Raw genomic sequence first — 13,198 nt, 5'->3', positions numbered from 1 at the left:
CCTTTAATGGAACATGCTTTACCTGTTTATCCCGTTTTGAAAACTCAAAGTCATGAAAAAAGGGTGTGAAAACATCTGACAAAAATAAAAAAGCCAGAGCACCAATACAATTCAATTCTTGAATTGTAAAAAAATAGGAGCGCAATAATAGCTATCTGGAATTGCTGACGCGGTTATTAAACATATTTTGCAAACATTTAACAAACATAATCTATGAGTTAAGCTTCTGAACGCATTAATTTTATTTTATATGAAATAAGATTAAACCAAAAAATAGTTTCGAAATAGGTGATTTGGCAAAAACTATGTTGTAAGCAGATCAAAATTGGTTCAATGACAAACAATCATATGAATAACGTAAACAATTTCTGTGTTAATTGGTGTGCATATGTTTAGCTCTATGTTTAGTTCTCGGTTCGAGGTGTCAGCGCCGTTTCAGCGCATTATTTTGTAAGAAGTGCGCTGAATGTGCTAAAATTATGTAAGAAATGAGTTGAATGCGCTGAATTGCGCTGAAATGAGCTGAAACGCGGTGGTTTTTTAATTTTTCAAGCGTAAATCTTACATAATTTTGCGCTGAAATGCGCTGAAAATTGCTAAGAAATGTATTCGAATTTCAGCGAATTTCTTAAAATTATTTAGTGGATTTAAACACTTTTTGACACCGATTCCTTAATTTCAAACCATTTAATTTTCCTTATATAACGATTAACTTTTTCTCAAAAAATGCGCTGGAAAGCGCTGAAAATATGTAAGAACTGCGCTGAATTTTCAGCGCATTTCTCCTTAAACTGTCTATTGCTATAAAATCAAACTGAATAGGAAGAATTGCAGGAATGAGTGGCGCAGTGGATTGAGTGAAGACTACGGCACCGGAGAGCAGGGTTCGGTTCTCAGTGATAGCTATTTTTTGAAAACTCACTGGTTTTCAGCGCGTTTCTTGCAAAGTTTCAGCGCATTTCAGCACAATTCAGCGCATTTTTATGTAAGGTTTTTGCGCTGAACTTTTTGAAAAATCAGCGCATTTCAGCGCATTTCTTACATAATTTTTCTCGACCCGGGTTGGGACTATTTTTTCAGGGACCGTTTTGTCTGCTTTCTTGGGACTATTTTGTCTGTTTACCCGTAAGAGAGCAATTAAAAATGCAATTAATTCTTATTTCACCTCTAAATACTCACTCGTTTGCTCTGTTTAGGTTGTTTTCCTTTTCTCCAGTCCTTAGCCTCCGCACAGAGTTTGAGTGCCAGTTCCTTAATTGTGCCCACTTTTGCCATTTGACTGTTGTACAGTCTCTTCCACTCATCGGGTGATTTCTCAACATTAGCTGACACGTTGTTCTTCAAAAAATCACCTCACAATTCTTCTGTCTCCTTCGTATGTTACCAGTATCAATAACAGCTTTCAATTTTGTGGATTTTTTTTTGTTCCAGCTCATAAATTTTGTGATTTTTCTGAGTTCGGTTACCATTTTCGAGCCTTTCCTTTATCGAGAAGTTACCTCATGCGTAGATTTAAAAGTCGAGGGGAGTGGTGTTTTCCTTACCTAAACTGCATGGCCGAGGAAACTAGTTACGATCAACCCAAAGTCTTTATATGTCGGCCCACTCTCTTTTCAAACCCCGTAGTGGTCGACCAATGTTTTTCATAAGTATGATTTTCCAGCTAGACTTCTGAAATGTTAATATTGCACGAATTTTGTAAAGAACAATTTGAAACTGGCAGGCGAGGTTATCTTGCTAAATTTAGCAACGCTTCTTAAAGAATTCTGAACTAGAACTAAACCAATACTAACTGGTCGTAAATTTGATATTTTAATCCTCCTCGCCTTTCTAATACGTGCCGTACACGATCTCAATAAAACCTTTGACGATTTTATTTACACACTTCAATATGACAAAGGTTGAGATGCGCGGCAATGATCTAAGCCATACAAACAAAATAAGCCAAGATCGACATCCGCCTCATCCTAACCCTTGTTTAGTTGTCTGATCATTAATGCTCACCCAGACCCGAGCAGCATTCCACCTTTTAGTTAGGGTCAATAGAAGGAAACAGATGATGTTTGCCTTGATAGTTTTGACTCTTGTGCCAAAGAGAAGAGTGCTCGTAGTCTCGTCCTTGTTCTGACTCGCTGGAGAACAGCAGATGACCATTGTGGTCTTGGCATTGCCTCCCAAAGATTGCTGAAATGAAGAAAGATTTTCCATAGAAGTTATTGTCCCAAAATTTGAAAAAGATGAAATTGTAGTTGAAGGTTTTGAAGATGACGAGGGAGGGTTAATAATCATACGATCAGACTAAATAAACGCTAATTCCGAAAAAATACCCGGAGGTTTAAAAATGATTAATTTCTCAATCGCTGAAAATATTGAACACGTCTACTACTAACTGAGTTCATATAATTGCAACGCTAAAGAAAGTTTCAAAGGACAATCTTAAAAATCTTTAGTGCAGATACACTTTGATTCGTTCAGTTGCGTGCCTGGAGATTTTGGAGCCTTCCTTTATAGCGTACTACTGGCTGTACAATTTAAAATACAGGCATTCTATAACGTGAATTCATATATAACGTGAACTCATCTATAACGTGAGTAAATAATTAAATTGATAATTCTAAAAACCTGCAAAATCCTAGTCAACTTGCTATCTCTGTAGGGAACGTGACTCTTCCCCTTGTCTAAAAGAGCACTGATAACGTTGCCTAGACACGAGAGAGACTTGTTGATGTTCTTAGCCTCGTCCAGAGTCTGCCCAGTTGCACCTGTTTTGCCCACCTAAACTGGTATCTGTGATCTGTTCACATTTTTGTTTGAAAAAAAGTGCCGCGGTCGGTTATAGATTTGTGTGGGCAAAGGAAAGTATGAATGTACAATGATTAGAGGTGAGACAAGCAATTAACATAAATATAAATGGCAACTTGAGCAAGCATTGAAATCATCACCTATAGATCCACTTTCTATATCGGGTGGTGGGGGAGAGGGTGCGAGCAGTTTCGATATCTCTCTATCAACTCTTGACTGACAAACATTTCATACAAAATGCATTGGTGGCTGTCATTTTACGGTTTTCACAACATAGTCACACTTGGTAAAAGCAACCTCAAGAAAAGAGAGATACTAACATTTGGTGTTCTGAATGCGTTATTGCCCGTAAAGTTGATATAGGTTACCCGAGAACTTAAGTCAAAACACTCAAGACTTTGGTTAAGGATTAACTTGGAGCTCAAATTTGTCCCCAATCGGAACAATATCTTCCGATGTGTATCTAATAAGATACCTTGTGAGTCTCGTTTAAGATAAGCGTCCGGATCTTGTATCTTGCAAGGTCTGCGTCATTTGCAAGAATCTTGCAAGATAAGCGCGGAGTTGAACTAGGGTGAGCGACATTTTTTTTGAGAGATGTGGATGTTAACCTTTTCGCTGCCTGCAAGGTCCACCATGTACAGCTGTCCAGTTCGCTTCTCGCCCGAATCTTGATTCTCTATAACAAGGAAACTTGCCCAGCGAAACGAAACTTGAAATAACTTATAAAGATTTTGTTCAGAAGCTTGGTATAAAGACCCCAGTATATCGACGAACTTGGAAGATCTTTGCAAGTTGATCACGGAAATTATTGTTTCAGAAAGATTTCTGCTGTTTGAATAGGGAAAACTGACTGTTATGGAAGGAAAACTTCTCAAAATGACCTTTTAACCTTGAGTATTTCCAGCGGTTCCTAATTTCTATTTATTAGTACCTGAGGTAATGTTAAAGTATAATGTTCGAAAACAGAAGTCAACGTTCTAAAGCAGAAGTCAACGTTTGAAAACAAAAGTCAAAAGTTGAAGTCACAAACAAACTTGCTTCAGCTAAAAACGACCTGTAGAATGCCGGCACTCTTCTTTGAGTCGTAAAAAAGACCAGCACGTTCTTGAATTGGACTGTTTGATAAAAAAGAGTTGCACCTAGTTCTCCGTATCAGCTGCAGTTTACCAATTTTTCTCTGTTTCAAAGGTAAAGATTGTAATCTAGATCAAAGCGGCGAACTAGTACGAACAGATAGCATTTTCAACGTTTTCTTCCCGAGTGATGAGCGCATTCAAATCATGCAAGAATCTTGCAAGATGGTTATACAAATCCTGCAAGATTCTTTCAAGAAAAATGGAAGAACTATGCATTCCCTTGCAAGATTTCTGCAAGATTCTTGCAAGATTATAAATTTTTTCATCACTAGGGCTATTCTCACAATTAATCTACACCCTGTTTGAGATCGCTGGGAAAAGACGGCTGTAAAAGCGCGAACCTTGTCCGATGTTCATGACAAACACTGCGTGGGATCTGGAGGAGTGTTCATTCATGTTAGTCTTTCCCACCACTCTGTTCTTCTTCCCACTCTCGATATACTTCATGACCTCCTTTGGAGATCCCGCCGATATCTCTGTCAAGTTCTAAAATTCAAACCAAACTAATAACTGCTGATATTAGTATAAAAATACAGATAATCACCAATTTGGTCAAGGAATTGGGTTGTATATTAGCGTTACGACAGTCTTCATCTCTACTGACTCTGTCCTATCAGTGTAAAAATTACCTGTTAATTACCTATCATTACTCCATCAGTTTAAATCCCGTTTCTGCAGACAAATTTGGGCACAATAGAAGCCAAAAGACTTGAGATAACCGGCAGGAAATTGTCAAAATGTTGCGGGAAAATGATCGTTTTTGGTCCGTATATTTAAAATTTTTTATCCTGTGTTAGTGAATACGTTTTAACCGGTATTTTAAGGATATGACCGTTTTATGACCGTGATAATTATTGTAAAATTTAATATAGCACAGTTGGAAATACTATTGTGTTCCAAGTTTTCGTTCATAGGTCACAATTTATATGAGAGACGAACATATATCTGCTACATATAAACAACAAAAATTTCATTCCAGTAGAGCAAAATGTTGTTTTATGATTTCTTTGACAAAATGATATTTACGCCTGGTTACATTCAGATTAGAGGCATATTCAACCAAAAAGGAACGTTAGATTCCTTGACTTACCTCCTAAAGACACAACCAGATCCTTCATAGTAGACCTTATTAAACATAGCCGGTAGATTGCCGGCTAGTAGCCGCCGTTGACCCCCTTGACACCCATCGAGATTGTAACAGACAAAGATAAGATACAAATTTACAGCCTTTTTTTGCTTAAAGTGTCAAAAAGTGTTCTAAGTTGTACACTTTCAGATGATTACACACAGAATTATCATTAATTCAGCTTCTAAATTAACAGCTATTAAGCTTAATACTAATGCCAGTCAGAAGGGCTCTAATTTGGCTTGAAGTTTCATTTAGATTACACAAATACACTTTGTTCAGCTTCTAAAATAGCTATTTTACTAATGCTAGCTATCAATCGCTCTAATAAACTCTATACAATCTCTTACAACCTAATCCCCTACTACTAAATGACTGGGATTTATCGGTTTTTATCTGCTTAACTGACTTTGCTGTTTTAGCCCTGGCATTATTTACCAAATTGTGTAATTTTTTGCGAATGGATTTAAAATCCATTCAGTAGAACAGGTAAGTGAAGCGAGTCAAAAATCAAACGCAAAAGTTGTTACTTGTATAAAACGAAAAACGTGATCAAATGTAAAAAATTTTGGAAAAGAGAAGAGCAACTAGATAATAGAAATTGAGAGGCACCGTTTGAAAAACGTTCAGTTGAAAATTTGGCAATACAAAATATGAAAAAAATGGATAAACATTTGACTAATTGTATTTTTATTTCTTCGTTAACTGCTTAAACTTAAGAAGGAAGCTATGAAAATTAGTAGAGGGAATAGCATTAGGAAAACTGGTGGAGAAACTGCAATAAAGAAAACCACCGTTACAGTTATTGGAGCTAAGAACGCAACAAGATCAAGAGTGATAAAACTGTTGTTGAAAACATTATAACTTTGTTTCCGATTGCTCAATTTGAGACACCCGGTTATTTGTTTCAATTAATTACTTCAACTAGATCAATCTGCAGCACACAATTATAACGTTAGGACGCAATTCAAATTTAATTATCACTGATGTGCGACAAACACACAGACATACAACACATAGATCAAAAAGAAAGGAACAAACAGACAGACAGACAAACAAACAAACAAACAAACAAACAAACAAACAAACAAACAAACAAACAAACAAACAAACAAACAAACAAACAAACAAACAAACAAACAAAGAAACAAACAAACAAACAAACAAACAAACAAACAAACAAACAAACAAACAAACAAACAAACAAACAAACAAACAAACGAACGAACGAACGAACGAACGAACAAACAAACGAACAAACAAACACACAGGCATTCACATACAGAGCAAAAAAGAGGGTGAGAGAGAGAGAGAACACTGCCAATGAGTAGCAATCGAATTGACGGTTTTTATCTTTAATATGCAAAATTAAGTGTTCTTATATTGAACTTTTTGGTCATATTGTTCATTTTTGATTTAAAAAAATGGTCATTTCGCCGGTCCGAAAGTCATCAAAAATCTTTTGATGAAAACGTTGTTTCTTCGTAATCACATAGGTGCATTTGAAAAGCAGCCAATACGATGATAGCGGTCAAAAACCAAGTTAAGTGCATCAATTCTTGTCCAGTCACTTCTTTTGTTTCTTTGAAGTAAAAGACATAAAGATTTTCATATCTTAGTAACTTTTTAAAAACAAAAATTCCCAAACGATGAAAACAGCATAAATACATTTGTTAAATGTCAGATGACACCATTGTTTGAAGAAATTCAGTTTTTAGCCAAATAAATTTGTCTGTTAGGTGATATATATTTCGCTTCGATCACTCTTCTTGAAATTGATGCTGGCCCAGTTATACAATTATTCTGCTATGTCACTTTAAAAATACTCGTTTACATCAATTACCCATATCAGATGGCATCAAAGGAAAATCTCTGCTACGTGTAACAATTTGAAACATATAGCATGTGAACATCGATTTCTTGAAAAAAAAATTCCCAAATAATTTGCAATTTTTTAATTTTGATCTATCGTGGTCCCAACAAGGACTTTATTTATAAGTTGCCTTTCTAATTTTGGTTGAAACAGAGCGTTGTGTGAAAAACATTTAATCCTTGTGCCAGAATTAAACTGCTTGTATTCAATTCTCCACCTCTTTCATGAAGAGTTTCTCTATGATAGAGCTTTCCACAAAAGTAGAAGTTTTACTAAAATTTTGGTCGGTTCCTCTCCGTTTTTTTAACCTCCGCCATGGCAATTGTATGAAAATGACAACTATGAAGGTTATTTGCTGTGCTCTTTATTTTTGTTGTGCATTGTCTACTTGTTTATTTTTTTGTTTTGGCAGAAGCTTTGTTCTAAAAAACTTGCTTGAAGTTTTTTTCAGATTACTAGCAAAAATTTTGCTCAAAAATTTGATAAAATTCCAAAAGAACAAAATTAATATTGATGAGCTTCAGAAACTTGGTGTTTATTTTTGTTATAACTTAATTTTGTTGACTTGCAACTTTGCACAACTATTTTGACAATTGCAAAATTAAACTTTGTTACAATTTTTGGAGGCAAACGAAGGAAAAAATATGCGGGGAGAATTGCTTTCTTAAATAAATTTTAATTGACTATCAAAATTTTACCAATTTCCGAAAAAATGACGCCGTAAATAGCACTTTTTGTACTGTTTTTTTTTGCTCAGTGCTCGTTTAAAACATCAAAATGAATGCTTAAAATGAGATTTGGAAAATAAGAAAAAAGAACTTGACAGTTAGCTTACCATTTGCGGTCGGAATGATTTTTTGGAGCTATTATGAACAACAACAAAAAAGATTAAATTCTACTCTTCCTTTTGTCTCAGCAACACATGTGCAGCTTATTAGAAACTTTAAAAACATAGCCAGCAGATTGCCGGAAGATAGCCACGATAGACGCTTGTGGCTTTCCATGAACTGAAACAACTAAAAAAAATGAGAGAGACAGATTGACAAGGAGTCCTTTAATAGACCATTAGAATTTTGGTTAGATTCGGACTGTCATTTTTGTGAGACACAAACGCTCTATAAAGAAAAAGACCTAATGGAGTTTTTTCAAAATTGATAAACAAAATCATCAAAATCTCAACCTCAAGACTCTAATACTCACGAAATAGGGCAGGCATATACGCTTGGCACTAATTAGATGCATGCTTTTGACCTTTAATTAGTAAAAGTTCGTAAAATTTAAAGTTCATTAAGCGAGTTTTGAAATCATTTTTTGGGCAGGGTAAATCACGCAAATAACCTAAATGCAGAACAAATGACGTTCCACACAAATTTTAACTGCAAAGCAGTAAAAATCACTGAAATTGAAAAAGTCAATTCCAAGAAGTCAGGTCGCAAGAATCATCGATGGAGAATAAAAAAACATAGCAGGAAAAGTCCTGAATTACAATCAAAAGAATTGATTTAGCTTTGACTTGACAAAAAATAGGCCGTGTTAGATGTCCAATGATGACAATTAGTTTGACACCAATGAGATTGAGCATTTTTACCACAAGAACAAAAAAAACAAGCATCTGTCTATAAAATTAGATGTATTTTTTCAAAATCAAAAAACAACTTGTATGAGCAAATGCCACAAATTAAACTCCCTTGTTTCTCATTATCAAACGATGAAACCTGTCAATAACGAGGTTAAGTAATAAGACAGTAATAAGTTCAAAAAATACATGCAAAACTCAAAAATTCACTAATAGATTTTTTTAAAAACGGGTAGCGTATAAGACAAAGAAAGCACTAGCTATGAATTGAAAAGCTTTTGCACAAACAAAAAAAAGTTTTTTAGAAACCATTGAAAAGGGTCAATAATGAGACAAACATATAAGATAAAAAAGTTAATAACAAAAACTCGAAAAACTCGAGAATTCCAAAAAGTTTCTTGAAATCAATCGATGTCAAAGTCAAAGAAGGCATCAGTTTTGAACAGAAACAAATTAATTGACTAAAATAACACCTACTAGCAACCTATGAGGCCTATCAATAATGAAAATAAACGGTAAGACAACAGAAACACATAATTACTGCAAAAACTCAAAATTAACTCATAATTTTTGCGAAATAGTAGTGTCAAAGTCTTGAAACCTAATAACAACTCGGACCATTAATTAGCTTCTTTTGCACCTCATTATTATCAAATGGGACCGTTTATTGAAGATACTAAGTGATAAGACAACAGAAATGTTTTTTGAAAGCGTGTAAAAATCAAGTATGCTTTTTGACAAAAAATTGTTCAGGTCATAAAAAGTATCAGCTACCACTTGATGAATTTTAGCAATTTCAACTAGGCGCAATTGAATACATATGTGCCAAACTAAAAGCACTAAAGGAAAAGAAACTTTGAAGACAGAAGTCAAATTGACACACGTGAAAAAAACTTCCTCTCAAAAACCGAAAATTTGTTCAAACACCAATTTCTTGCTCCACTTTAAAGGCAGTCTGAATACATATCATAAGGGTTGTTTGATCATCTTCAAAATTACTTACATTACTTGGTTAAGGATTCAGGCTGATTGGGTAGCAAAAATATTAATGCATTAAATTTTTAATAATTGTTTCGCAAAGTTATTCGCTGAAAATTTGTTCAAAAAATCATAAAAAATTGGCTTTTCTGGCTACATATTAAGCAAACATAAATATGTTTCATGTATTTTTTTTGCAAATTTAGCTCATTTCACGATCTATCTCGTTTTAGATTTAGATCTTGCATCAAAATATCGATACATTAAACCTGCTTTAACGTCCTTTAGTTTCTTAGCAAAAAATATTTTGTATATATATATATATATATATATATATATATATATAAATATATATAAAAATAGTCGACAGACACTGATCAAAGACAATGCAAAACCTCGCGGAGACAACTAAAAGTCTGAAAAAAGACACGTCACCTTGACATAAGGCCGTTTCTTTCTGTCCTCTGATATTGGCAAATTGTCTCCTGTATTCGGATTGAGCAGATCTTTAATTCTCTCATTGTAGATCTCAAAGTAAGCTATTTGGATTGTAAAATTCCATCCTCCCGTATCTTCAATGTACTTGAACACCTGCAAAATAAACAACAGTTGTCGCAGAAAACAACATCATCAGTGCTTTGAGGCTTTAAGTATTTTCAATTTGCCAGTATAAAACTTTGTATATTCATTCGGAATCGTTTTACAGCAAAAAATTAGGAGTGTTTTTTACAGTAAAGCAGCAGTTACAAAATAAACAATTTTAAAACGTTTTCTTTCAGCCGGCCATTTTCAACAGCGTACAGGTTAACATCAATTTTGTTTGATATAGATTTGCAAATTGTAAAATTCTGAAATCTTCAGCTCTATAAAAGCTTTTTTTGTTTATTGTAGCAACATTTTTTCAAAATTGGGCAATATAGATGCGAGGCCGTTTTTTCTTCAGTCACCTTTTCTGTACGCTTCGAGCGAAAGAAGAGAAACATCAGTTTGTAGCTTTTGTGAGAGGCAGCTTTTGAATTTTAGACAAAACGACAAATTTTATTGCAGGTTGAAAAGGGAGCTGTTCAAGGCTTGGAAAATAGGGAAAAGAAAAAAGGAAAAGAAATGGAGGGGGTATGAAAATATTTAATACTTTAGTTATGGTGAAATAGTTAATATATTTTATCCAGAAAATATCTTGGATTATACAACTTTTTTTTCCAAGAAATGAAAATATTTTCATGACGTTAACAAGAGTCAGATACAACTGAAACCAGAAAATGCTATAATAGTTGGAAATAGAAACCCTTAACAAAGGATATGCTAAAAATTTTTAAAATGAAAGAAGCGAAAAACTTTCAGTTATTTCTTTTACACCCTTAGTTAATCCCTCCAGTTACCCTCTTAAACGCTTAGACTAATATTATAAACATCCATTGTGGTTTTTTCTTGTTTATCTTGCCCGGAAGGTAAATCAATTTAACAACTTATGTACAGTGAATACTGATGTGAACAAAAACTAAAGGAAACAATTTTTCTAGAGATTGAAGACAAAATAAAATTGACAAGATTGATTGACCGTTTCATTGATTTCTCTCAATTCTCGAACGTAATATTTTGAGTGCAAATTAGGGGTCCTCTTTTTTAGACTATTTGATTCAATGGGGCAGTGTTTGAACATAATTATTTTTAGCTAAGAGAAGCAGAAAGCACAAGTGATAAAAAAAATTTGTTAAATTTTGCGGGCACTTCAGGTAATACCACGCGCCATAGTTCATTAATAAAGTTTTTTTTAAACGCAAATCAACAGATATGGCCAAAAATTGTGTTATTGAACAGCAGAGAAGCTAGATTTAGATTCATGAGATAAAATACGTAAAATCTATTGTTTTTTCCTATTGATTATTGCTAATGCTTCAAATGAGTACCTACTTTAAGCTCTCAAATTGTTTTTTACGGTTTAAGCATATGTTCGCTTCAATAACGAAATAAAAATTTAAATCACAATTTATTTATAAATGCGAAAATCATAATTTCTTTAAGTCTCTGATCACATACAGGCTATAGGCTGCAACCCTTTGTTTTAATATGTTGTATTTTTTCATTTGCAAAATAATGAAGCCGTTTTCACAGATTATTTAAAAACCGAACAAGAGAAAAATGACCACCTGGGGAAAGATCGAAAAAAAAATCTAATTTCTTGCCTTTGGAGGCCTATATTCATTTTACTTCCTGCGCTGACGAGTTGGAATACATTGATCAGTAGTTCATTTTGGGGCATACCGATTGTTTTTAAAGCAAAATCTCAGCAGGAGTCAATTCATTTTTTTGCAATTTAAATGTTAAGAAAAAGTGCGTTTTCAAAGTGCGTTTTAAAAGTCATTTTGTAAAACTATGTTCTCCAATTAATTGGGGTTTTCAGTTGATTTTTTCATTAGTGATCACGTATGGAAATTTTGTCAGCATTATGGGGAAACATTGAAATAAAAAACGACTGAGAAAATTTTCAGCACTAATATGTTCATCTCAACTGAAGTCTTATTGAATTTCAGCCGATTTTCTCTAATTGATCTTCAATTGATCAAAATATATAATCTCCATACACCAAAACCAGTCAACGTCAGCGTGAGTTGTTTGATAAACAAAAAAGTCAGTGAAGAGAAATATTTAAGAAACTTAAGTTTTTCTTCGTTTTGTTACGTAAAAATTGAGCAGTAAAGAAAGGATAATTTTGCCTTGCATCCTTTAAATTTTATAAAATTGGGCAAACAGGTGAACTGAAGACAACTTGAATTTTACTTGTTGCCAAAAAAATACTATAGAGTACTCGGCTGTGATTTATTATTTCATTTTACTCGCTTACTTAAAACTTTTAATTGGTGCCTGTTTTTGTACTTTAAGTTTTTGTTAAAATCTCTTTTAAATTTAAAAAACAAAACAATCTAAGTTTTGTTGATCTGCTCAGTTTATAGGAACATGATGGTTCCGAATTGTTCATATTTTGAAAGAAAAAGTGTAATCAGTTTGCTTCGGAAAACAATTAGCATTGAAAAATTGACATCAAAAGAATTTTGTTCTCAGAAAAAAAGATAGTAAAAATATAGACATATGATAATTGGACATAGATTTCCGTTCTACGCTCAGTCTCGCGCTAACCGTCTTGTTATGTCATCATAAAAAATTTTGGAAAAAGTTTTCGCAATAGAAAAAATTTCTCTAGCGAATACTATGGAAGAATTATAATAACGTCCGTTCATTATCCTCTTCAATCGACGCTTTGGAATAAATGCACAGGTCCATAGAGACCTCATCGATAAGTAATTTTGTTGCTAACGTCCTTATCTTGCAACCCGGTATATATAATGATGTTTGCTGAGCCTTTACCAGTAAGATCTTGGCCAGGAACCAAGGTAGTTTTTGGGAAAAACGTACATTTTTGACCCTCTAGAATACATAAATAAAAAAAAAGAAAGTTATGCATAATTTTTTTAATTTCTTAGAAAATTCTTCCAGCAAGCTCGTATATTAAAAACTAATCTAATCTGCCCTCCCTTTCCTCCTCTGCACGTTGCTTTTTAAGTGAAGGTCTTAAAAGTCACTGGGGGGTTGGGGCAAAAAAGAATAGGTCCAAAAAATTCGCTAGACCACTTATGTACCCAGGTCGAGGTCCTCGTTCAAAATCATGTGATCAGACCATCAAAAAGCCACCTGATTTTGAGGGAGGA

The 13,198-nt window shown here is 33.9% G+C and overlaps 1 protein-coding gene across 1 annotated transcript in view; it reads right to left on the bottom strand.

The window, feature by feature from the left end:
• The window catches only part of LOC142349142 (uncharacterized), a 247,034-nt gene that overhangs the window by 202,129 nt on the left and 31,707 nt on the right, over positions 1–13,198 (bottom strand). The window contains exons 4-9 of the mRNA XM_075400557.1: positions 9,930–10,085; positions 4,283–4,427; positions 3,414–3,481; positions 2,623–2,775; positions 2,068–2,184; positions 1,180–1,338 (exon numbers count right to left, since the gene is read on the bottom strand). Coding sequence (XP_075256672.1) covers positions 1,180–1,338; positions 2,068–2,184; positions 2,623–2,775; positions 3,414–3,481; positions 4,283–4,427; positions 9,930–10,085 — 798 coding nt within the window. The remainder of the gene's footprint in view (positions 1–1,179; positions 1,339–2,067; positions 2,185–2,622; positions 2,776–3,413; positions 3,482–4,282; positions 4,428–9,929; positions 10,086–13,198) is intronic.

This window comes from Convolutriloba macropyga, chromosome 11, assembly GCF_964194025.1.
Source record: "Convolutriloba macropyga chromosome 11, txConMacr16.3, whole genome shotgun sequence".
Taxonomy (NCBI): domain Eukaryota; kingdom Metazoa; phylum Xenacoelomorpha; order Acoela; family Convolutidae; genus Convolutriloba; species Convolutriloba macropyga.
This window is presented reverse-complemented; position numbering and strand designations above follow the sequence as displayed.